This window comes from Hyperoodon ampullatus (genome assembly GCF_949752795.1).
Source record: "Hyperoodon ampullatus genome assembly, chromosome: 19".
Lineage (NCBI taxonomy): Eukaryota > Metazoa > Chordata > Mammalia > Artiodactyla > Ziphiidae > Hyperoodon > Hyperoodon ampullatus.
The window spans coordinates 42,101,184-42,127,014 of record NC_136932.1 but is presented as its reverse complement, the minus strand read 5'-3'; the positions used below and the strand labels follow the sequence as shown (position 1 = coordinate 42,127,014).

Below are 25,831 nucleotides of genomic sequence, written 5' to 3'. Positions count from 1 at the left end.
TTTATTTTTTATATTTTTGAGGATAAGAAAAGTGTAATCTATTTTTACTACTACAAATAGTCATGAAAGCACCATTAGATGACATTCTAGCTGAAGAGAAAACAGAAGTTTTGCATTAGTGTGAGATGTTAATTTATTATTGCATTTAGGTCTACCGACCATTTGAGGGAGTTAGAAGTTAAACAGCTGTATCTCTAGTTGATCTCTGCATATTTTAATCCAAATATGGTAAAGGGCAGGGCTAAATAAGGGAGTGTTCTTATAATAAACAGGGCTCAGAACTTGTAACAGAAAATTAAAGTACACTCCACTCAAGTTCTCGCGTGGTTAACTTTGCACTTTGGTTAAAGTCTCATTTAGATTTAAATTTCTAAACTTTGCTTACAAAATTAAGTTTTCTTTGATCTCCTCTCTTCTGAATTGCAGAAATCAGATAAAACTACTTGATAAAATGATTTCCTGTCATGCTGTTGAAGATCCTATTAAAAAGGTTGCTATCTTTGGAGGAACTCATGGGAATGAACTAACAGGAGTATTCTTAGTTAAGCACTGGCTGGAGAACGGCACTGAGATTCAGAGAACAGGGCTGGAAGTAAAACCATTTATTACCAACCCAAGAGCAGTGAAGGAGTGCACCAGATATATTGACTGTGACCTGAATCGAGTTTTTGGACCTGAAAATCTTGGGTAAGAGTATATGTTGTGTTGTGTGTGTACGCATGCACACGTGTGTGTATGTGGATGTGTCTGAAAAGTAGTGTGTGTGGGAGCACATGTATATATGTTTGATATTCATGTTTGTACATATAGTCGCTATTGTGAATAAGATCACTTTCACTTTTGTTATACGCCATTATGAATTACTCAGTTCTCTAAACTGGGCGTTCATGTGCTCTTTTATAAACTTTTATAACCATCAGACTGTTCTTAACTGATTTGGTTTTTAAATGTATTCTATACAGACTGAGACAACAAATAACAAAGGTTTTCATTTTTAAGTCATATCTTTAAAGAAACAGATTTAATAGTCTTTTGCATTAAATGAATGCTTGGCCACTATGCTTGGGTACATATTTGTTAGCTTTCTAGGTGATCTACTACTATATGTTTTGCAACTATGTTTATGGTAGTGCAGAAAGTTCTAGTTAAGAAAAGTGCAATGTTTCAGTTAATATTTGTTTAATGAAAGAGTGAATAAATGTCCATCATCAGAAAACATTAGACCGCTCTGTGATCTGAGGAGTAGACGTACTACCTTCAGTAATGGATTACTAAGACCTGAATTTTCTGAATTTAAATTACTGCTGATGATACACTGCATACAGTGTATGCAATCATAACACTCTAGGTATGTCCTTATTATTTTTGCCTTTTTTTACATCATTATAGCTACTACTGTAGATATATAGGCTTCTAAGCTTTTTACCACTTCTTTCTTTAATTTACATAAAAATATTATTAAATACCTGCTCTTCATGGGGCACTGTGCTAGGTACTGTGGGAGTACAAAGCTATGTATAAAGTGGTTTCTACTTTCAATGGGTTGGCAGATTACAAGCTAAGATATAAGTCATGCACAGGAGCAACTAATGGAGCACCACTTTATGTACTCATTTTCTATTAAATCCTAATTTGAGTTTAAAGAGTTAATCTCATCACAGATCAAAAGATGTTTACTACATTTATAGAAATTTGCCTCACTTTATGGAATAAATTCTTCTGAGGCAATTATACATTAGCCATAGCTTGCATATCAGGCCATGTTCTCACTAACATAAATTTTAATTTCAAAAATGCTTTATCTTCATGACTGAGGTTATGTCAACACAATTAAGGTTTATCTATTCACCTAAAACAGCTATTAACTAACTCATATTACAAGTAAGGATTTCTTGAAGAATAACTTATAGTTGGCATGTTAACTTCCCAAATAACTCTGAGATGAACTAGAGTGAGTTTTCTTATTATGACCACTCAATAACATGCATTTCAATGAGAGTAGTCTCTTTAATTAAATTCACTTTCTACTTCTTGCATTTAACACTTATCAGAGGCTAGACAGTTCTCTCTCAGGGTGGTTATGGAAACTTATGAAATAGATAATTACCTTCTCTCATCTTCCCTCTCCCAAATTTTGCTGCTTTTCCTTTGTCATCTCAGTGATGTCACGATTACCCACCAAATCACCTATGGAAATCATCTTAGAACCTTCCCCATTCTTCATCCCCTACGTCTAGTGGGTTACAAAGTCTCCCAACCTAAGTGTCCATCATCGGATGAATGGATAAAGAAGATGTGGCACATATATACAATGGAATATTACTCAGCCATAAAAAGAAACGAAATTGAGCTATTTGTAATGAGGTGGATAGACCTAGAGTCTGTCATACAGAATGAAGTAAGTCAGAAAGAGAAAGACAAATACCGTATGCTAACACGTATATATGGAATTTAAGAAAAAAAAAATGTCATGAAGAACCTAGGGGTAAAACAGGAATAAAGACACAGACCTACTTGAGAATGGACTTGAGGATATGGGGAGGGGGAAGGGTAAGCTGTGACAAAGAGAGAGAGAGGCATGGACATATATACAGTACCAAACGTAAGGTAGATAGCTAGTGGGAAGCAGCCGCATAGCACAGGGAGATCAGCTTGGTGCTTTGTGACCGCCTGGAAGGGTGGGATAGGGAGGGTGGGAGGGAGGGAGAAGCAAGAGGGAAGGGATATGGGAACAGATGTATATGTATAATTGATTCACTTTGTTATAAAGCAGAAACTAATAAAAAAAACAATTATTCAAATATTGAATAGTTGTAGGTATTTTGCAAATCCAGTCTTCCTCACCATTTTTACTGCCTTAGTTTACTTGTTCTATAGGTAGTTAGAGTAGCGTCCTAAAGAATCTTCCTGCATCCAGCCTTACTCCAACCCTCCCTACCATGTATTGTCTGTATGGCACTAGCCATAGGGATCATTCTAACATGCAAATCTTGTCATGTCTTTCCCCTGCTAAAAACTCTTCAAAAATCTCCTATCCAGAATAGATTTAAGTAATTTAGTATATAGATGTCATTCCCTTTAGGATATTGTTCCTGCCTATTCTTTCAGCTTTATCCTTTGGGACTCTTCCCGTGGGATCTGGATTCCAGGCACAAGAACTCAAAGTGTCCATTATCTTTCAAGACTTCAAGCCTTGACCATGAGCAACTGGGTGGCTGTGGTGTGATTTACTCACATGGGGGAGAATGAGAAGCAAATCAGTTGGGGGAGGGGGAGAATTCATGAAGTTGTTGCATGAATTAACTTTCAAAGTGCATATGTGTCCTTTAGGAACTATGTCTGGTTGCATATAATAGAAATCTGAAAACAGTGGCTTAAACAAATAAGGGTTTGTTTTTCACAAGTAATAAGTCAAGAGGTAGGCAGTCCAGGCTGGTACAGTGGCTCAGTGATATCATCAGTGCCACAGACTCCTCCTATCTTCCCACTGCACTGGCCTTGATGTGCAGTTTTTGTCCCATAGTTGAAAAATGGCTGCTCCAATTTCTTGACTGACTTCCAGGCAAGAATTACCCAGGCGCAAATTGTAGGTCCTTTGAAGATACTAACAAAAACAGTCAGAGAATGGAAATAAATGGAATTAGAGAGAAATGTGGTTGAATGCTTTAATGAGGAAAAATAAATTTAAATTATCATGTACATTAAGAAAAAAATGTATACTAACCACTGGGGGTGGGGCAGGTAGAGACTCATTTGAGAATTCAATAAAAACTATCAACCGTCATCCCAGAAAATGCATGTATGCATATACCTGCAAATTTTTGTATTTTTGCAGGGTCTACAGACTCTTCTCTGTAAAGCTTGACCCTGAACCACTAGTGGTTCCTGGACATCACTTAAGAATCCCTAATTAGATGATGTGAGCACCTAAGTTTGACTATTTTTGTGCACTAGAACTAGCTGTAGTGCAAAAAAAAAAAAAAAAGAAAAATAGGTGCATTTGATGGTCTAGTTCCATTATAGCCTAGTGCACTTAACTACTAAGAGACTGTTGATTAAATTAATGGAAGAATTTTGTTCAGGGTTGAAGTCAAATGATAAACTGAAATGTCCTTCTTGTGACCAGCCACATAAATGAACTATTATTTGCAAGCATGTCAATGCAACATTACATGGAATCAAATGAAAGGAAAAATGTAAATTTTTGATTATAAAGTTTTCAAATAAATTTCCAATTCCTTCACAGATTTTTCATATTAAAGGTTTGGCAACTAGTTTCTTATATACTGTGTTCTTATTGTATATTTATGTTACCTTAGCCACAGATGTTGTTAATCTTTTTCTCTCTGCTAATAACAGCAAAAAAATGTCAGAGGATTTGCCATATGAAGTGAGAAGGGCTCAAGAAATAAATCATTTATTTGGTCCAAAAGATAGTGAAGATTCCTATGACATTATTTTTGACCTTCACAACACTACTTCTAATATGGGGTGCACTCTTATTCTTGAAGATTCCAGGAATGACTTTTTAATTCAGATGTTTCATTATATTAAGGTAATGTCAATGTTATTAATTTATAAGTTAGCATAGGACCCATAATTTTAAGTCACTTATAGATGTGAAACAAGCAGAAAAGGGTCAGGAGGGAGGGTCCAAGGGAAATGGGGGGTTGGGAGGAGCACCAGAATAGAGGTAGTAGTGACAGGCGGGAGAAAAGGAGAAGAAATGAGTAAAACAATAAATGCAATGAATAAAATAATAAAACATATGGACCATTGTGTCTATAAAATTTTAAATCTTTTATCAAGACAGCCACCAAATCATAGGCTATGTGGTAAAATTAATATCAAAATTTTAAATGGTATGGTTGAAGTGGCTCAATTACCATTTTAGGAAGCTCAAAAAATAGTCATTTAATGTTGACTAAAGACCAATGGTAAAAAGATTGGCTCTCTTTAGTCCTGCCCTTGTCTCCATTTGATTCAGATACCCTAACATACATCTGATCTTTCAGTACTTCACATAGCTAATCACTTTAAGGCTCAAAAATCTACAAGAGGAAAAAATCAGCAATCCATTGCTATACCTAGAGAAAAACTTCTAGAGAATAACAAGCAAACAAAAACACAAATAATAAACTGTATGATTATTTTTATATAAAGGATAGCCTTCCTTCCGGAGAGCTGGTATGAGCTAGTATGATTTAATGGAAAGAGTGTGACCCATATAGCCAGTGCCTGGGTTCAAATCCTGGCTTTCTCTCACTAACTTTGAACAAGATATTCAACTCCCAAAACCTTGCTTTCTTCATTTTATAAAATTGACATAATAACAATACTTACCCCATATGGCTGTTATAAGCCTTAAATGAGATAAAATATTTAATGCACTTAGCTGAATGCCTGGCAGATAGTAAAGATTAACTATTAGTTTTGTTTCCTTGAATTTTTTGGCGTTGACTAAATAGTAGTTCTGGTAAGAGATCATAATGCAGCTATTCTTTGTTGCTGATTGAAGGGAGAGCTGAATACTTTGCTTGCCAGGCACAGAAGCAGCATAAAGACACAGACCTACTAGAGAATGGATTTGAGGATATGGGGAGCGGGAAGGGTAAGCTGTGACAAAGCGAGAGAGTGGCATGGACATATATACACTACCAAATGTAAAATATATAGCTAGTGGGAAGCAGCCGCATAGCACAGGGAGATCAGCTCTGTGCCTTGTGACCACCTAGAGGGGTGGGATAGGGAGGGTGGGAGGGAGGGAAACTCAAGAGGGAAGAGATATGGGAACATATGTATATGTATAACTGATTCACTTTGTTAAAAAGCAGAAACTAACACACCATTGTAAAGCAATTATACTCCAATAAAGATGTAAAAAAAAAAAAAAACCTGAGAGGGCCGTCTTGAATTCTCATTCAGATAAGTGGAGGTAGGGGGAGTTACCCAACATCTGTAGGGACCTGGCCCCTAGGGGTAGAAAAAGAATTCTTTAAGAGACCAGTACTAAGCTAAATAGTAAGTGTAACCAGTGGTGACAACAACAATAACCAAAACCATTCAGAAAAAGAATTTGTTCATATTCTTTGTTTATGGTTCTGGGGAATTGTTTAATGTACATTTTATCCAGAAAGCTATGTATTATCCAATTTTATATGTAATTCATTTATGTGCTTTCAAAGCTTTAATAATACCATCGGATTTTAGAGTGTGTTTCCTAAAGCTGTCTTACTAATCTTAGTTGATGAAGTGAGACATATTGAAGACATTATTGACTCTCTAATAGCAAAGAGAACAAGGCATATGGTCTTTACATAATAAGAAAAATGTTTTAAATTCCTTTCAGACTTCTTTGGCTCCATTACCCTGCTATGTTTACCTTATTGAGCATCCTTCCCTCAGATATGCAACCACTCGTTCTATAGCCAAGTATCCTGTTGGTAAGTCATATTTCCCACTGTCACAACTAAACAAAATATGTCTGAGATGAAACTCTTTAATCATTTTTAATGATGAGATTCTAGATCTTGATATATGAGAATGCTCGATCTTATATTCTAATACTTATATAAGTGTGACTATCTCCGCTTCTGTACCTAGGTATAGAAGTTGGTCCCCAACCTCAAGGGGTTCTGAGAGCTGATATTCTGGATCAAATGAGAAAAATGATTAAACATGCTCTTGATTTTATACATAATTTCAATGAAGGTAAGTAGTAGGCAGAAATTGTTTCTTTAATTGTTAGCTTGTGTGTGTAAATAAATCAGAAAAGGAAGATGAGATGGAGTACACATAATGACTTAACCACTAAACATTGAAATAGCAATGGAACCTAGGTTAAATTTGCCATGTTTGTGACACTAGTTGCTTTTTTAAAAATTCAATCACTTCAGCCATTCATCAATGACCAGTGTAGACACATTCAAGAGAAGCAGCTACCAAATAAAGCTCCCCAAATGAAATCCTCATTTTCCTATTAATCTCCATTTTTAAAAGCAAAGAAATACAAATGTCCAATAAACAGATGAAAAGGTGTCCAATATCACTAGTAATCAAAAAGTGCAAATTAAAATGCAAAACCATTTTCTCCCATTAGATTGGGAAAATATTAAAATCTGATAATATTAAGTGTCGGAAAGGGTGTAGGAAAAGGAGACACTCTCCTTCCCTGCTGGTATAAATTGGTAAAGACACTTAGAGGATAATTTTACAGTAATCAGTTTCTAATATGCACAAATCCTATGACCCAGCAGTTCCACATCTCAAAGAAACACAAACACATGCACACCTACATGCCACATACCAGGGTGGTTACTGCAGCATTGTATGTAAAGCAAAACAATGGAAATGACCTGAATATCCACCAGTTAGTTAGTTAAATAAAATAGCATGGAAAGATCTTCAAACTACATTGTTAATTGAAAGAAAGCAAGTTGCAGACCAAAACATACAATATACCAATTTGCTTCAAAATAATAATAATAAACACTTGCTAGAATACACATAAATATATATGTTAGTACATAGGAACAGTTCTAGAAGAAAACATATCAAACTGATAACAGCAATTACTGGGGAGAGGAGGGGAAAACCAGGTTAATTTTGTTTTAATTGTGTTCAGGAAGAATGATGTATTCATGTATTATTTGTGCAATTACAAAACAGTTAGATGGGGCTGGTGGTGAGATGGATATATGGATCTCTGTGTACTATCTGCTCATTTATTTGGTAAACCTAAAACTGCAGCAGAAAAAATAATGAAATCTATTAATTATTTTAAAAATAACTTTAAAATTTTTAAGAATTATAATAAAAGTAAAATCAAAGAGGCATCTTATGTAAATAATTATTCATACAGGCAGAACTGAAATTATTGTTGAGGAATGGGCCATTACAGTGACAGAGCTGGTGAATAGTTCAGTGACTGTGGGGAGTATAATCCCTTAACATGTTTGTGCACCCTACTGTGATCACAGGAATTTCTTCTGTGCTTGGGAATCCTTTGACTCCAAAGCCACAAAGACTGAAAATCAGCATTCTACCACCTTTGTCTGAGGACAGGTTCTATACCGTCTAGTGGACCTGGTGTTGGGAAGGTCATCACTTATTCACAAGAAACCGTTCAAATAGTGAGTGTGAGACTATGATGTTAAAAAAAAAAAAAAGAAAAGAAAAGAAACAATGCACCCAGATAGAAGGCCACAAACCTGACTGAAAAAAAAAAAACATGGTTTTCAAATCACAATCCATAGATTCCTGCTACCAGGTAGGGATTTAGTAGCTGTCCTAGTAGCTCCGGGACAGCCAGCCCACCTCTGCTTCAATCAGAGCAGTTCTATCTGTTTTATCCTTGTAACATTTCATTTAACCAAAGGATTCTGCAATTCAAAATTTTAAAACCATTATTAATTTAGACTCTCCAGTTTGATGGATTTTTAACTAACATGGAAAGAGCACCATTATCCAAACAATGCTGGCAAAAGGATCATAACCGTCTGAAGAAAAGTCTCTAGAAATGTATAGAAGAGCTCCATTTTTGGCTCTGTGCTACTCAAAATTATTATTAGTGACTTGGATAAGGACATAAGTGACATGCTTATATAAGTGGTAAGTGACAGGAAGCTATCAGGAAAATATCTGGGTTCAAAAGGTGGATCCAAAAAGTTCTGACAATATTTAACAATAATCTAAACCAAATGTTTAAGATTAAATACATCAGGAACAAAATTTTACTTTCATGTTAAAAAATCCCAGAATGGAGGAGGTGATAGTCTCTTTTCTGCTTGGCTAAACAACATTTGGAGACCTCTGAATAAATTCCAAGTCCATATTTCAGGAGAAACATCTATAAAGTAAAGGTTAGCCAAGGAGTTAGTTGAGCATGTTGAAGAGTTTGAAAACCATAATAGGAATGATCCCAAAGATGCACATAGAACTTCAGTTTACAAAGTACCTTCACATGTATCCTCCTGTATGTGACAATATGAGTGGAGACTGATAGAATCAAAGATACTTAGACTGGCAAAAAGAAGTCTTAAGGCCAATTTTATTTCAGAGTTTCAGAAGTGTTATATTGGAAAGGAATTAGACATGTTTTCTGTGACTCAGAGGCCAGAATAGAATCGGTGGGATAGTGTTACCTAAAGACAGAAATTTCTGGGACTTAACCTGGAGGTCCTGCGGTTAAGACTCCGCGCTCCCAATGCAGGGGGCCCAGGTTCGATCCCTGGTCAGGGAACTAGGTCCTGCATGCCTCAACTAAAAAAAAAATCCCGTGTGCTGCAACTAAGACCTGGCGCAGCCAAATAAATAAATATTAAAACGAAAAAAGAAAAAAAGAAAGAAATTTCTAATTAACGAAGCTGACCAACAATGGAACAGACCACACTTTGTGAGGCTGTTTAAAAGCAGGAGCAAGATGACCACTTGGTCAGAAAGATACGGAGAATATTCAAGCATCGATGAAACTTAGGCATTTGAGACTCCTTCTAGCTCTGAGATTGTAAGTAGCAAAAACATGCTCCTTTGTGTTCTACCACTTTCTCCTTTCCTCCCAATGGACGTTCTGGTTTAAAGGTATGACAACTGATGTTTCCATCTTCATCTTGGAAGGTGTGGTAAATTCTAAAAATGGCCACAAATTCTTCCCTTCCCTGCTTCCATGTCCTATCAAGAGATGGAGTCTGTTTTCCTACCACCTGAATCTGGCTTGGCCATGTGACATGTTTTGTGCCACAGAAGAGGTTTGAAAAGAACTTGAACATCAGGGCTTGCTCTCTTGCTGACCTTGGGAACCTTGCACTGTCATTATGTGAATCAGTCCACCCTAGCCTGCTGGATAATGAGAGACTTGTGAGGCTGAGAACTGAGACACCTCAGCCAACAGTCCTGCAGCTCCAGCTGACAGCCTGTCAAATGCCAGATATGAGAGTAAAGCTGTCTTAGATCATCCAGCCTCCTGCTGACCTGCTATCTCACCACAAATGCATAAGCAAGCCAATTAGAAATCAGCCAATTCAGCCTAGACCAGAGGAACGGGCCAACCAACTCACAGAGTCATGAGCTAAATTAGAAGGTGGTTGTTTTATGCCACTAAGCTCTGGCATAGTGTGTTATGCAGCAAAAGCTAACTGATACAGAAGTAATCATGGGGTATCTGCATTCCAACCCTGGCAGCACTTTCCACGCCAAGGGGAAAGGAAGATTTTTCTTCGGATTGCAACCATAGCACACTATGGGCTCTACGTTGGATGAAAGTTCACCTTGTTTATTAAGAGTTTGCCTGGTATAAATGTAAACTACTCCTTTTCCAAGTTTCTGGGCATTGGGTTGTTTAATGCTGCGTCTTTGTAAGTTGGACTCCACTATTGGCAGACTGCCTGCATCCCAATATCTCACTGCTCAGGAGCTACCCAAATGTTTAACATACTTAGTTAAGGGAAGGAGCACAGTGGGGAAGTCATCTAACCAGTTGAACGTCCTCCTGAAGTTATGCAATCACAGAATGTCAGAGCTGGAAGAGTTCTCCAAGGTAAACTAATGTGAAAACGTCATTTGAGAGGTAAAGAAAGTGAGCTTCGAGAAGTTCAGTGTCTTGTTCAAGTTTACACAGCTAGGAGACTAGAGCCTAGGTTATCATGACTCCCAGTCCTAGCCTCCTCTCCCACACTGGCTTTTTAAGTTCTGTTTTCTACCTCTGTCCTACCTCGATGTACTTGTGGACAGTGTGTCGGTAGGAATAATTTGAGAACATCTTTTGGTTTAGTGTTGTTTGTGAACATCCTTAACTAAAATTTTATGGAACCATATAAGACCCCGAATAGCCAAAGCAATCTTTAGAAAGAGGAACAAAGCTGGAGGCATCACATTCCCTAACTTCACACCATATTACAAAGCTGTAGTAATTAAACCATATAATATTGGCATAAAAGCAGACACACAGATCAATGAGACGGAATAGAGGGCCCAGAAATAAACCCATGTATATATGGTCATTTAATTTACAAGAAAGGAACAAAGAATATACAATGGGGAAAGGACAGTCTCTTCAATAAATGGTGTTGGGAAAATTGGACAGCCACATGCAAAAGAATGAAACTCAACCACTATCTTAACCACCATACACAAAAATCAACTTAAAATGGATTAAAGACTTGAACATAAGAATTGAAACTATAAAACTTATAGAAGAAAACATAGGCAGTGAGCTCCTTGAAATAGGTCTTGGTGATTTTTTGAATCTGACACCAAAAGCAGAAGTAACAAAGGCAAAAATAAACAAGTGGGACTATGTCAAATTAAAAAGCTTCTGCACAGCAAAGGAACCCATCAACAAAATGAAAATACAATCTACTGAATGGGAGAAGATACTTGCAAATCATATATCTGATAAGGGAGTACTATCCAAAATATGTGAAGAACTCATACAACTCAACAGCAAAAAAAAAAAAAAAAAAAGTGTGATTTAAAAATGGGCAGAAGATCTGAATAGACATTTTTCCAAAGAAGACATACAGATGGCTGACAGATACATGAAAAAATGCTTTACATCATTAATCTTCAGGGAAATTAAAATCAAAACTATAATGAGGTATCCCCTCACACCTTTTAGAATGGCTGTTATCAAAAAAATAAGAAATAACAAGTTTTGTTGAAGATGTAGAGAAAAGGGAACACTTGTGCACTGTTGGTGGGAATCTAAGTTGGTGCAGCCACTATGGAAAACAGCATAGAGGTTCTGAAAAAAATTAAAAATAGGACTACCATATGATCTAGCAATTCCACTTTGGGGTATTTATCCAAAGAAAATGAAGACACTAATTCGAAAAGCTATAGGCACCTCTGTGTTCATTGCAGCATCATTTACAATAGCCAAGGTATGGAAACAACCTGTGTCCATCAGTGGAAGAATGGATGAAGAAATTGTGGTATCCATATACAATAGAATATTATTTAGCCATAAAAAAGAATGAAGTCTCACTATTTGGGACAGCATGGATGGACCTCAAGGACATTATGCTGAATGAATAAGTCAAGCAGAGAAAGACAATTACCATATGATCTCTCTTATATGTCAAATCTAAAAATGAATAAATAAAAATTTAAAACCAAGCTCGTAGATACAGAAAACAAATTGGGGGTTGCCTTAAAGCAGAAACAGGTAGGGATGGGAGAAATGGATGAACTGTATGAGGGGTTTTTTAGTTTAAATAAATTGAATTTTTTTAAAAGCCACTCTAACCTATTAGACAGCCTGGAAGTTTCATTTTTCAAGAACAGTGTAACCATGAAAAACTCAGTAGGACACAGACAAATCCAATAAATAGAAGAAACAAAGAAATCAAAGAAAATAAGAAATCGAGTGTTGGATTATTTGGTATATTGGATTGGTTCAGGATTATGAAACCTAAACTTCTTATTGTTAATAGAAAGGGTACAAGTCCTTTATAATACATTGTCCACTTACTCCATAGGCCAAGGAAGTTAAAGGCCTCTGGGACCTGAGATCATTAGTCATAGAGCCAACACTCAGCATTTTGGTAATGCTGGCAATGATGAAATAAGATAACACTAGAGCAAGAGCTGTTATGGCCAATGACATGTGCCTCTAGGGTGGCTTTTTCAGGTTTAGGTTAGGACATTCAAGCACCAGAAAGAAAATCCTGTACAGTGTCTCAGTGTTAGTGGTGGCAGAACAGCTCTCTGCCTGAAGCTGTACAAACCTGTGGCATTTTTCTTAATAGCCCCAAGTTGGAAACGTGCAAGATGTCTATAAACCATAGAAAGAATAAATAAATTATGGCATTTTCTCACAGTGGACTACTATACTGCAAATAAAATGAACAATAGCTACACACCACAATATGGATGAATCTTCCCCAGAAGTTGATCTTAAGAAGACAGACACGGCTTCCCTGGTGGCGCAGTGGTTGAGAGTCCGCCTGCCGACGCAGGGAACACCGGTTCGTGCCCCGGTCTGGGAAGATCCCACATGCCGCGGAGCGGCTGGGCCCGTGAGCCATGGACGCTGAGCCTGCGCGTCCGGAGCCTGCGCGTCCGGAGCCTGTGCTCCGCAACGGGAGGGGCCCCAACAGTGAGAGACCCGCGAACCGCAAAAAAAAAAAAAAAAAAAAAAAAAAGACGACAGGGCTTCCCTGGTGGCACAGTGGTTGGGAGTCCGCCTGCCGATGCAGGGGACGTGGGTTCGTGCCCCGGTCCGGGAAGATCCCACATGCCACGGAGCGGCTGGGCCCGTGAGCCATAGCCGCTGAGCCTGCGCGTCCGGAGCCTGCGCGTCCGGAGCCTGTGCTCCGCAACGGGAGGGGAGGGGCCACAACAGTGAGAGGCCCGCATACCGCAAAAAAAAAAAAAAAAAAAGACAGACGCAAGATGCATATATTGATTGATTATATTTGTAAAATATTCAGAAGTAGGCAAACCTATATTGTGTGGGATTCATGCATGGGTGGTGGAGCTATAAAGTAAAGCAAGTGAGTCATTACCAAAATTAGTGGTTACAGCTCTAACCACTGGGAAGGCGATGGGATTATGATGGGAAAGAGACATGCAGGGGATGCTGGTATGCAGACAATGGTCTTGTCCTGGGTGGTGGTTACATGGCTAATCACTTTACAGTTCATTAAACTATATATTTATGTTTTATGTACTTTCTGAGTGTTGTACTTCACAATAAAATGGTTTAAAAGCAAGAAAATAGTGTGCTTTCCCTGTAACTGTCTGTCTTCAGTTTTTGGTTGTTGTTCTTCTTCCTTCTTTAAAGTGTCAACTTCCCTTTTTTCAGGAGATTTTGTTAGTTGCTATTTATACATACTGTTTTTGCCATAGGAAAAGAATTTCCTCCCTGTGCTATTGAAGTCTATAAAATAATGGAGAAAGTTGATTATCCCAGGAATGAAAGTGGAGAAATTGCTGCTATTATCCACCCTAAACTGCAGGTAACATTCGTTATTTCTTTTAAATGTTGAAAATAACGATGCCCTACCTTTGAGTAGAACTTTACAGTCCATAAAGCATTTTACATGCATTAGTTCATTTGATGTTCTCAAAAACACTGCAGTCTAAGGTATTCAGACCATCACTCAGTGAATATTTACTGAGTAAATCCTTTGCTGGCTCTGGGGGTACATCAGTGAACATGGTTTATATTCTTGTGGAATTTATAGTCTAGATATACTGAAGTCTAAGCTGTGATCTTGAAGATAACCAGATGCTATAACAGAATAATGAGGTGGGGATGGGGGTCAGAGAATGTGAAATTCCTGTTCAGGTGCAATGGGTAAGAATTATTAAATCTATTTTAATATAAGAAAACAGAGGCTCTAAAATTAGATCCTTCCCATAGTCCTATATATATATATATTTTGCCGTACGCGGGCCTCTCACTGCTGTGGCCTCTCCCGGTGCGGAGCACAGGCTCCAGATGTGCAGGCCCAGCGGCCATGGCTCACGGGCCCAGCCGCTCCGCGGCATGTGGGATCTTCCCGGACCGGGGCACAAACCCATGTCCCCTGCATCGGCAGGCGGACTCTCAACCACTGTGCCACAAGGGAAGCCCAGTCCTATAGTTATTGATGACAGATCCAGAACGAACGTTCTTTGCAGTTGACCACATTGCTACCACCTCCCTGTGATCACTACTGTATAAGTTAGAGCAAAACAATCAGAACCTCTTTCTTTGGAATGTTTTCTGCCACCTTTTCCTGACTCCTCAAAACCTCAATATCTGCTCCTTGTGTGGTTTGGTCAATAATGGCATAGTGAAGGGGAGGAAAAGGCTCTTAGGAATGTATAGGAGGTTTAAAACTGGAAAAGGCAGAGATAAAAGCAGAGAGGAGCAAAGATTCCAAAAAGCTAAAACATCCATCTCCATGCACAATCTCAGACCTCAGAAATGTGGAAGTGATCCAATGGATTGTCTAGTCTGGTGCATTCAACCCTGGATGCACATTGCCTAGAGAGCCTTTTAAAAAATAACAATGGAGCTTCCCTGGTGGCGCAGTGGTTGAGAGTCCGCCTGCCGATGGAGGGGACACAGGTTCGTGCCCCGGTCCGGGAAGATCCCACATGCCGCAGAGCGGCTGGGCCCGTGAGCTATGGCCGCTGAGCCTGCGCGTCCGGAGCCTGTGCTCCGCAACGGGAGAGGCCACAGCAGTGAGAGGCCCGCGTACTGCAAAAAAAAAAAAAAAAAAAAAAAAAAAACAATGCCGGGCCCCCACTCTGGGATAATCTGATCTTATTGGCATGGGTAATTAGGGTGGAAAACCACTGATCCAGTCCAGACTCCTGTTTAATGACCCTAATGATAGTTATTCAGACTTACATCTTAATAAAGTAGGCTGCCCAAAAATACAGACTCGTGGAGCAAATCCAGCTTTGTGCCTTAGTGGGATCTGGGTGGAAACTTGAAGAAGGAGCCTTAGGCAGTGTTTTAAAGGACAGAAAGATAAAGATTGGGGGAGAGAAAAGAGGAAAGCACTACAGGTAACAAAAATTGCACATACAAGAAACAGAGGCCAAAGTGATGATGTCACAACCGGCTACAACACAGGATTAAAAAAAATTTTTTTATTGGAGTATAGTTGCTTTACAATGTTGTGTTAGTTTCTACTGTATAGCAAAGTGAATCAGCTATACGTATACACATATTCCCTCTTTTTTGGATCTCCTTCCCATTTATGTCACCACAGAGCACTGAGTAGAGTTCCCTGTGCTATACAGTAGGTTCTCATTAGTTATCTATTTTATACATAGTATCAATAGTTACAAATGTAAGTTTTACATTCCTCAAGGACATCCATGAAAAATACAAAAATCATCCTGGGGAGGCAGAGAGGTAAGATTAATGGGATCAGTAATAAACAGGGCTAGTTGTAGGTCTTGAAAGTCAGGAAGGATAATTTTGATTTGGTAGACAATAAGGAACGGCTCAGTATTCTACAGGAGGGATTGACTGATTGATTATTTCAGTAAATATATTTGAAGGACTTCTCAGCTTGTTCTGGGCCCTGAGATTCAAGATAGGGTCTCTCATAGAGCTTCCATACTAATAAGGGGAGAACAGACCATGAATAAATAATACATCAACCACATGATTTCAAATTGTAATAAGTGCTATAAAAGAAATAAACAGAATAATATAGGAGCAGTTAACAAAGGGTTCCTACTAGATGCAGTGGTCAGAAAGAGCCATCTCTGAGATGAGGGCATTGAAGGTGGAACCTGGAAGATGAGAAGTCAGCCATGTGGAAACCAAGTGCAAAGGCTCTGAGGCTGGAGCAAACTTGGAGTGTTTGAGGAACAGCAAGAAGACCAGTGTCAATGGAGAGTAGGGAGTGAACAGAGACCCTGGAGCCAGAGACTCAGGCAGGCACCTGGTTATGAGTCCAGATTTTATTCTAAAAGTGATGGTTCTTAATCAGGCGTGCTCACTAGAATTCTCCAGGTTCCCTACTCCAACCCCCAAATGCTTGGAGCCTATCACAAAAGCACTAATACAGTGCTTCTCAAACTCCAGCCACATGTGAATCACCTTAGGAACTTTTAAAAATCCTCATTCTCTGGCCCAGGGATTCTGATTTAATTTATCAGGGTGGAGACAAGAAGCCAATTAGGTTCACCAGGTGATTTTCATGTGGCTCAGGTTTGGGTAGCACTGACCATCGGAATCTCTGCAGGTGGGGCTAGCAGACAGTGGGGAGGTGTTGAAGAAACCCTGTCAGTCGTTCTGGGGCACATCTCTGACTGAAAACCACTGGTCTGGAGCAGTAGTTCTCAGCCACTCTGTCCTGTAGAATCACCTGGGGCTTTAAAAAAATACAAACAGCAAATTATAAATGAGTAGCATGAGGGAATTGGAGGAGGTGTGTGGTGAAATTATGCTTCTTGATTACATGCTTATATGACTCTGTGCTATACATTTGTCAAAACTCATAGAATCATACCCCAAAATGGTTGGATTTTACTGTATGTAAATTTAGAAAATAGTGATGCCTGAGCCCCACTCTTGAGATTCCCATTTGATGTATCTGAGATGGGGCCAGCCTTTATTCATTTATATTTTTCAAACATCCCAGGTAATTGTAACATGCAGCCAGGGTTCAGAAAATTGCTGTGGTGCAACACTTCTCAAACTTAAATGTTGCACCTGTGAACCGCTGCGGATTTGTTAACATGAAGATTTTGATTAGTAGGCCTGCGGTGGGGAATCAAATTCTGCTTTTCTAACAAACTCTCAGGTGATGCTGCTCTGCTGCTGGGAACTGTTAGAAACACAGAATCTCAAACCCCCAACCCAGACCTATAGAATCAGAATCTGCACTTCAACCAGATCCCTATGTGATTTGCAAACACAGCAAAGTTTGAGGAGAACTGCTCTAGGGTTCCTATGGTGTGCCAGCACTGGTGTTTGAGGGCTCACAGGTCCAAACCCTTGTGGGGACCTCTCAAACGATTCAGTTGTTATCCTAACGTGGGGACATGTATGGGAAATATCCACGTCGTCTTAGAGTTTTCCCGGCCCACACCCCACCTTCTCCCACCAGTTCCCACCAGTATAGACCCTCCTAGCATGCAGGCACAACGTCACTCATTTTTTATCCCCAACAGTAGAATATCTTATACACAGAAGGCTCTTAATGGATATTTCCTAAATTTTGCTGAGCAGAATTTAACTTCAGGTAGCAAGAGTTAGAATATGCACCTGAGGAGACGCGCATTTAGTTTTGCCTTTTGATATTATAAATCTCTGTGGCAATATTCAAGGCAAACTTGATATTGAAGCAAACTATAATCACGTGTCAGTTATAAAAATAAAAAGGGGAACTCTTAAAACCGCTGCCAAAATTAACTGCTCAATCTCAGTTTAGTCAGATAACTCATATGCCTCTACACTATCTCTTTTAAAAGAAGACAATGCTGTCATTTTAGTTGTCTAGAGCCTGACATAAAATTTTTTTTAATTTATTTTTTATTCAAGTCTAGTTGATTTACAATGTTGTGTTACTTTCTGGTGTACAGCAAAGTGATTCAGTTATACATATATGTGTTCTTTTTCATATTCTTTTCCATTATACAATTTGTAAAGTAGGTGAAAAATCTAATGTAATTTATGTATTCTAATTGTTTCCTGAGAGGATCAAGACTGGAAACCATTGCACCCTGGGGATCCTGTGTTTTTAACTCTTGATGGAAAGACTATTCCATTGGGCGGAGACCATACCGTGTACCCAGTGTTTGTAAACGAGGCTGCATATTATGAAAAGAAAGAAGCTTTCGCAAAGACAGCTAAACTAACACTCAATGCGAAAAGTATTCGCTCCTCTTTACATTAGAAATCACTTCTAGCTCACTTGTTATAGAGTACACTGAAAAATTCTACTAGTTCATAAGCTCCTGAAGAGCAGGACTGTGCCTTATTCATTTCCACAGCACCTAGCCCAGTGCCTTGCACACAATGGACATTCAGGTAAATTTCTTGAATGAGTGAATACATTAATGAATACCTTTTATAGATATCGTACTTTATGTATGTAACTTATTCAAAGAAGCACATTTCTTATTTCTGTATAGCTTTTTATACCTTATACTTTGATAGTTTAACATTCTTAGTAAACAGCCTTTGAATTTAAATTTTAACATTGAAATAGATACTATATACAAAAAAAATAACTTGAGCATATAATTAAATGTTGTATGTTTTCAAGTAATATAAAAATGCTACTAGAAACTAACGGTATTTTAAATTTTTTCACATTCGAATTAATGATAAAGTATTAAGGATCCAGTCTATCAACTTTAGCAGTAGTTGTGTTATCTGTAGGTTCTTAAATGCTCTTTTGAAGACGAAATGTGAACAAGAAATGAGGACTGATTGTAAAGGTGACATTATGAATAAATCAAGAAACTCTGAATGGTCCTTTGTCCACTGACAGTCACCCACACAAAGCATCACAAAGTATCACTTCTCTGGCATGCCCACTTGTTCTGCCTTGACCTCAGGGAGCGAAGAACCTCCTTCAGACCTCTCACACGCCCCGCAAGAAGCTCACGTTCCTTCCTAACTTGGGAGGCATGTTGCTCCCAGCCCTCCCTTCTTACTTTGAAAGAACATGCTTGCCCTTCTTCCCAACCAACGTGTAAGGAAGTGTTTGGGCTCCAGTGGCATAGGTAGTAAAGGCAGAAAGAGCAGAGGGCAGTGGACACTAGTGGAAATGTGACCCAAAGCCATCTCTGGTTCACAAGTGCATTCTTTTAAGACATCCCCCCTGGCCTAAATGCCAAAGTCCCTCACTCCCAGGATTCTTCTCCTCAAAGGTCCTCGGGCTAAAACTCTGCCTCCCTGCCGCTCCAATCCCTGCAGGAGCCTCCCCTCCCTCCTCATGGCAGCCAAGTAAAGAACATTTTATCCCATGATTTGGACCCCAAGGAACCCATGTTTACGGTTTCAAATATATTTACAAAATCACACTAACATTGTCTGTAACGTATATATGTCTCTCTCTATATAGACAGTTCCATTCTTGCAAAGCAAATTCCATGAAGCCAATTTCATTCCATGTTCAGTGCTCTACAGCACACAATTAAACTGTTTCTAAATTTTCAGCCTTTATTTTTGCACTTTACCAAAATTATTTTCATTGGAATAAACTCTCTTCCTTCTGAATTCTTTACTAAAGATTCGATTTAACAATCACCTTTTGTATATAACAAGTTTTACCAAGCTTCCTTCTCCCATAGAACATAGAATGTTCCTTTGTGCTCTATGTCTAAGTTCAATTTTTCTAGGTCAGTTTTTTTCCATACGTATATTTTGGCAAAAATACTTTACTCTCCCATCAAATTTTAGTTAGTTACAAAATTTACAATGTGCAACTGAGGCCACTGTGATTTCAGGTTTTGTATTGATTATTTCTATAAGGTCTCATTCTCTCTGACTCAATATTTATATCTTTAGAGTTAGTTAGGTGTGATTTTTAAAAAATCTATAACTATAACATATTGCTATGTGGCTTTAGCCACTTTCCGTTTTATTTTGATTTCTAACGGTCTGCAGACTCATTTTTCCCATTTATAAAACGGGATAAGCATAATAATAGTGTCCCTCTCATGGGATTATTGTGAGGATTACGTGGGCTAATGCAGATAAGTACTTAGCACGGTGCCTAGTGAAATTCCTAACAGAAAAGGCCCTTTTTGATCTGCCCTTCCCTCCCCACAACCTCTCTAGACTCATCTGCCTTCAGGTCCTCTCTGTTCCGGTCGGCTTTGTGTTGTTTTATTCCTGCGTGTCTTCACACAGACTGGCCTTTCCACCTAGAATTTTCTCCCTTCCCTTCTCTTCCTCCATCCCTGCCCCTCCCCCACAAGACCTCGTGTTAGCAAATTCCTATTTTTTTCTTCCAGATGCAACTCGACTCTCATTTCATCTATAAAGCCTTTCTTGGCTTGCCCCTTTGACCCTCTCTGCTTCCATCCAAACTTGGGGACATTACCAGTGTCTTTTTCAGCACCTGTAATCTAATAAATGCCTGATAAAGTTCAGTTGAGTAAATGAGTGTGCTCAACCATTCCTTCTCTACTGAAATGTCTTCATATTCCACCAATGTCTCTGCCTTCTCTTTGCCTTCCTGCCTTCTTTCCCAGTCACTTCCTGAGTATCCCCATCACTCCCAGGTAGAATTTACTCCATTCCACACTCTTCAGACTGTCACTATATGCCAAATGATGGCGGATGGAAAATTACACCCTTTTAAGCCTGCAACCCTATGGGGAAAAAAAGGAAATTCAATAATCCCGTTGTGTGAAAGCTTTTGGTGGTTTCCCCTCACCCTTGATAGGAAATCTCAAAGCCTCCCCACAGCTGGACAGTCCTGTGTGCTCTAGCCTCTGCCTACCTCTGCAGCCCTTTTCCCCAGCAATTTTCTCCACCCTCAAATGCACCAAGCTCCCTACTACAACATGGTCTTTGCCCATGTTGTTCCCTCTTATTGAAACCCTATCCCACCACCACACTCCCTTTACCTGGATGACACTTATTCTTAAATGTGACTCAGGCTAGGCTAAACCACTTTGTTATGTGAGCTCATTGACACTACTGGACTAGTGCGTACCAGTACACCTCAGAGAACCTGGATCCTTGGCCCAGGAAAAAGCACTGTGACCTTTACCTGTCATTCCATCTCTCTCCAAGTCTCAATTTCCCCACCTATTGAATGGAGATAGAATACCCATCAAACCATCTACAGGGACTTCCCTGGTGGCACAGTGGTTAAGAATCCGCCTGCCAATGCAGGGGACATGGGTTCAGCCCTGGTCTGGGAAGATACCACATGCCGCGGAGCAAACTAAGCCCGTGAGCCACAACTACTGAGCCTGCGCTCTAGAACCCGTGAGCCACAACTACTGAGCCTGCGTGTCACAACTACTGAAACCCGTGTGCCTAGAGCCCATGCTCTGCAACAAGAGAAGCCACCACATTGAGAAGCCCGCACACCACAATGAAGAGTAGCCCCCGCTCGCCGCAACTAGTGAAAGCCTGCGCGCAGCAACGAAGACCCAATGCAGCCAAAAATAATAAATAAAAAAATAAAAATTAAACAAGCCATCTAAAAAACAGTGGATTAAGATAACCAGTATGAATGAAAGCACTTTATAAATAGGGAATCATACAATCTCAAAGGCTGAAAAAATTGCAAAATATCTTTTGGAAGATAATTTTTCACAGTATCAAAAGTCATAAAACTTTATCCTCATTGACCTAGGCATCCCACTCCCAGAATATATACTACAACAGGGGCTTCCACCCTTTTTCTATCAGTCTACCCGGAATGTTTCCGTGGATGGCACATTCCTAGATTATAGACTGAAACCTGTTTGAGCTAGGATGTGGATTATGTACAATTCCCATTTCCTTGCCACTCGAGAAGACATATCCCAGTGAAGGGTGTTATTCTGGGAATCGTTTGGATTAAGTAATTGACCAAATGCAGCACATCACTTATTAATAAATTGTTTGCAAGTTCTGCAACCCCTCAAGACACAGCAGCATCTTGGCATTCAAGTTGAGAACTGCCATTCTTTCAAAATAACTCAAAAGAATGAAAAAAGGCACATATATGTATGTTGGGCAATAATGATAGTAATAATATCAGCTCTTTCCTGCCCATTCCCTTATTGCCTCCTTATAAATAAAGGTCCTGTGAGGTAGACAGGAGGGATTTCTATGGATGGACCCCCTGCTTGGGGTCATATTACCTGAACCTATCAGGTTTTCAGGCCGTGATTCCTTGGGCATGTCACTTAAAATCTCTAGGTCTCCTTCTACTCAAATTACTTCCAGAGTTATTGAGTGGTTAAAATGGGGTACTGGACGTGATATACTTTGAGATGTAAACACTGCACAAAGGTGGCCTGTCTTAGTGTGCTGAGCTGGGACCAATAATAATATTTTAGGTCCGAAAAGTGGCCTTCCCTTTATCCACTCATGTTAAGCAACACCCTACGATTTCTAGTCAGTCTTCATAGTGGCACACCTAAGACAAGGATAAAACATGATCATAACAAGGCAAAATAAATATTTATTAGAAATCATAAAAGCATTTCTTCAATGGCACTAAAATGTTCTTACTCCATTTATGACTCCTTTCTTGAACACAGAGTTTCACACACACACAACACTAAAAACAAGATGTAAAAGGAATTTGCAAGGATCAGGCACATTCAATGAGAACAAGGTGACAATTCTGTGTTTGGGATGAAGATCACAGTAAAAACATATAAATCAATGCAGAGATCAAGTATGGCTTACAGGCCCAGATGACGGCCCATCTACCGGGGCCCTACCCAGAGCAAAAGGACTTAGCTCACCAGGCCTTGTGGAAGGAAAAGAAGGTCAATAACACTGGGCTCCAGGGCAGGCAGGAGCCCTCTATGAACATAATGACTTCACAGTACAGCCTTGAACTCCTTCTCCCACCCCGGCAAGGAGGAAGGTAAGCACCATTTTTATTCCAAACAGATATATCACATAATTTCTAAAATAATGGATTCTTCCTGAGGCAGAGTTTAGTTAAAGGAAAATTTCCAGCCAAAACTGTTATCTGAGCATGGGAGATCCCATCCCTGGAAAATGCCTTCCCCTTAAATTACTGAAATGTGAATCATTTAAGATGTCCTTATACACCTGTGGAGTCAGAGTGGCATGGTGTGTGGTTTTGTACACACCTGTATGCACACACTTCAATTTTAAACCCATCATGGGGATCACAGGGACAGTGCAGACTGCCAGCATGAATCATCTGAGCAAAAAGCTCTAGTCCCCTTACATACGTCAACCACAAAGGCAGACTCAAATTTACCAAATAACTGTGCTAAAAAAAAAATCGTGCAGGGGGATATCTGTGGTTCAGAATCAGAACACTCCAGCTTCAACAGCTCTGATACGACCTCCTGCATGACTTTGAACAAGTCCACTTTCGTTTTAGAGCTTTAGTCTCCAGGTGTAAAATAAGAGAACTGGTCCTTTTAAGCCAATGCTCTTTGACTCATTGCTTTCCTTGGTAAACCTACCTAGGCTGACACCATCTAGGCTGAAAACCTTTGGGGGATGCCACTGTCAGGAAGAAGATTCAGTATAGAAAATGGTCCTGCCAACAAATTCCATCCAGATCCACAGACAGGTCTCCATACATGTAAGAAGGCAAAGATCCAGTTATTGATTTCTGTCTGTCTAACCTCCCAGCTTTCGTTCAAGTGGGAAATGGAGAACCATACGGCTTGATCCATTCATATCCAAATCAAAACATATCTGAACTCCCAGCTGCATGGTGTAGAACATGGCGGCTGCCCTTCAAACCAGGACGTCTGTTCAGGATAAATGCAAGCAGGTAATTCCAGATACAGGATGCTAATCTCCAGGCTAAAAGGACCTTCAAGTTCATTTGAGTGTGATCTTTAACAATATCCTTAATAAATGCTCAACCAGCTTCTGCTTAAATATCCCCAATATCTGGAGCCGTTGCTGGACTGAACTGAACTAAAATTTTTTTCCCTGAAATTTCTAACTTTTGGCACTAGCTCTGCCCATCTGGAACACATCTGCTCCCCCTGCCTCTGGGACTATCTCCCCACATCTTCCCTTCTCTGGGGAACATGCCTAGCCCCTTCCTCCCCTGCTCACACTTGAGCTTGGCCTGACCACTAGAGCTTAGAGCACTGGTTGGCTCCCTGGGTCATCCGAGAGCACAGGGGCTGCTGCAGATTGTACGGCTCTAAGGCTACATCCTCCACTCATGGCATCTCTCCCTGACCCAGCCCATCAGGGGCACGAGGGCCAAGTTTCTACCCACCCAGGTAAGCTGGTGCACGGAGTAGCCCAGAGCAGAGAAAAAGGCCGAGAGTGGACTGCTTGGCCTGTCCTCCTTAGTTTGCCTCAAGTCAGATTAACTAGCCAATAGCCAAGTTATCTAAAAGCCGAATGGTTTTTGTGCCACTTAAAATTAAAATTCATGGTTAATAGCGTTATAATTCCACCTCAAAAATTCCCACATGAATCTTTTACCAGATAACTGAGGCAGAGTGGATTTTATGGTTCTTCAGGCTCCAGTAACTTGGAACATTTCTACTATCTCCACTTCACCTCTGCCCCCAAAGTGACTCTATGTGATTTCAGGGGGGAGAAAAATCAGAGGATGAGAATCTAAAAATAAGCCGCACATCTTGGCAAGCACTCCTTTCTCAAATACCTTCTCCTCCACTTCAAAATTCACAGTTAACAAAAATATTTAATACCAGAGCATTTCAGGTATTTTGTTAAATTCCTCCATTGAGAAATACTGATGTATAAGAGTAACCTCTGAGATTCAAGACCATATAAATAGAGCAGCTGCTATTTCTGTTTCAGTCGAAGCCATGATCCCAACTTAGAGGCATGCACTGTTGCAGGGCTGGGACAAGGAAAACAGCCAAGATCTTTCACCCAGATCGTAGTCCCTGCCTGGCGTGTCTCTTGTGGAATTTTATGTGCATAAAGAAAAGATTTTTGTCCTTGCTCTGGCCACCCCGAGGCCAAGTATATAATACTTACCTCCAGCCCCAAATCCTAAAATCTATTTCTCAGCTTTAAAATCATATACTTGAAGTAATTTTCCTTTAAAACTGAAAAAGCCTTTCTCTATTGAAAAGAAAAAGCCTGTGTTAATTATGCTACTAGAAACTTCTCAGCTGGAGACAGTTTGAGCCTTGAGTACAAAGGCCGCTCATTCCAAGGGTGTTTTCCTTCTCCCTGAAGGCTCCAGAAGCTCATTCTCCTCCAGTCCCAGGATACCCGGCTTAGCTCAGTCCCCTGCACATTCTGGGATGGATCAAGAGTCCCTTAAATTCAGGGGACCCAGTTACAATCAGGGAGATGGTAGAATGTGCAGGCTGGGGCTGGGGACCTTGGCAGAAGACTCCTCTCCCTGCTCCTTGGGCCCCTGCCCCTGCCCTGCCACCATCTCTCCCAGCCAAATCGACCTGCAGGTGGTGAACGCAGAGACTTCACCCAGGATTCAGGGACTCCTGGGACTCCCAGGCTCAGGACTGCTGGCCGTGGGTTTATACAAACTCTTTGCCGAATAACAAAGTCCAGGGTGTTTCCCACTCAAACTGATAACTGCCCCTCGGTTCAGCCACCCGTCCAGCATGAGGGTGCTTTCCTCGTCTCTGCAGGTGGAGCCAGGCTCCATCACTCTGCAAAGCCCGCAGCACCAAGTCCAGGACCCAGCCTCCAGCCTCAGACGGACCACATGCACACGAGCTCTGGGTTCTGCTT

The 25,831-nt window shown here is 40.0% G+C and overlaps 1 protein-coding gene across 1 annotated transcript; it reads left to right on the top strand.

Moving 5' to 3' along the window:
- Nucleotides 1-451: 451 nt before the first annotated feature.
- On the top strand, nt 452-18,353 carry ASPA (aspartoacylase; the record flags this gene model as incomplete). Its single annotated transcript, XM_079725359.1, has 6 exons — nt 452-687; nt 4,360-4,555; nt 6,350-6,443; nt 6,604-6,711; nt 13,849-13,958; nt 18,156-18,353. The coding sequence occupies 6 exons, from the start codon at nt 452-454 to the stop codon at nt 18,351-18,353; spliced, it is 942 nt and encodes a 313-aa protein (XP_079581485.1).
- Between the last annotated feature and the right edge of the window lie 7,478 nt (nt 18,354-25,831).